The following is a 1017-nucleotide window of genomic DNA, read 5'->3' as shown; positions in this document are numbered from 1 at the left end:
TTTTCCATTTTTTTTCTGGTGGCTGGACTCTGCTTCAACTAATTAGTTGCAGCCATTTTCTAAAATCAGATATACTCTAAATATTAATCAAAATGAGCCCCGCCCATTTCAGTAACCCTACGCCCACGTATCAAATTGAACAAAATTAATTATAATAAAAAGTAAAATAAAATCAAGAGTATTAATGTACTCTTGATGACAACAACAACAACAATAATAATAATAATAATAATAATAATAATAATAATAATAATAATAATAATAATAATAATAATAAAACTCAAAGGCAAGTTAGTGATAAGAAGCTTCAACTAGTTTAGTTGCTATTAGTTTAAATGGTTCTATTCTGTTTAATACATTAATCAGTTCAGTTAGTAATTCAGGTTGTGTACTGATTGTAGACATTAGTGATATCATTAGACCTGTACTCTTCTCTTCCTCTGTCTTGCTACTTCCTTCAGTAGCATTCTTATAACAATCAAATGTGATGAGACCTTGACCAAACAAAGCAGGAGCAACTGCCAGTCTATTAGAAGAAACTGATAACAATTTTGATAATGGTTCAAACTGTCCCCTAAAAACTTTTACTGCTAGTTGAGGATCAAGTGATGGTTGGTGGACCTGTTGATCTATTGAATGTATTATTAAAATCAAGTAATAGTTGTAAATCAAATAATCAAATTTACCTTCTAGTCGTACATTTTCCATTGAAGTGGCAGGAACAACTGATGGAACAACTAATAATAATTATAATTACAATAATAATAATAAGAAGAAGAAGAAGAAGAAGAAGAAAAAGAAGAAGAAGAAAAAGAAGAAGAAGAAGAAGAAGAAATAAGAAATTATAATTACCTGATAAAGGAGTAGTTGACAATAAATCATTCTTAGATACTTCAATATTCCATTGAACAGTAGATGCATCAAATGATGTTTGTATACCATCAATAGATAAAGCATGGGACATCTCATCAGCAACAGATTCAGACTGATCAGGTTTTACTGATACTTGAATGTATG

At 29.6% G+C, this 1017-nt stretch overlaps 1 protein-coding gene across 1 annotated transcript; it reads right to left on the bottom strand.

Annotated features, from left to right (window-relative positions):
• Nucleotides 1-260: 260 nt before the first annotated feature.
• On the bottom strand, nucleotides 261-1011 carry LOC109592495 (uncharacterized). The gene is made up of 3 exons (XM_020007932.1): nucleotides 853-1011; nucleotides 687-737; nucleotides 261-629 (listed from the first exon to the last, which is right to left on the bottom strand). The coding sequence occupies exons 1-3, from the start codon at nucleotides 962-964 to the stop codon at nucleotides 292-294; spliced, it is 501 nt and encodes a 166-aa protein (XP_019863491.1). The 5' UTR covers nucleotides 965-1011; the 3' UTR covers nucleotides 261-291.
• Between the last annotated feature and the right edge of the window lie 6 nt (nucleotides 1012-1017).

This window comes from Amphimedon queenslandica, unplaced genomic scaffold, assembly GCF_000090795.2.
Source record: "Amphimedon queenslandica unplaced genomic scaffold, v1.1 AMPQUscaffold_4981_Cont23044, whole genome shotgun sequence".
Classification (NCBI taxonomy): Eukaryota; Metazoa; Porifera; class Demospongiae; order Haplosclerida; family Niphatidae; genus Amphimedon; species Amphimedon queenslandica.
The sequence above is the reverse complement of the archived record's forward strand: the minus strand, read 5'-3'. Positions and strand labels throughout refer to the sequence as shown.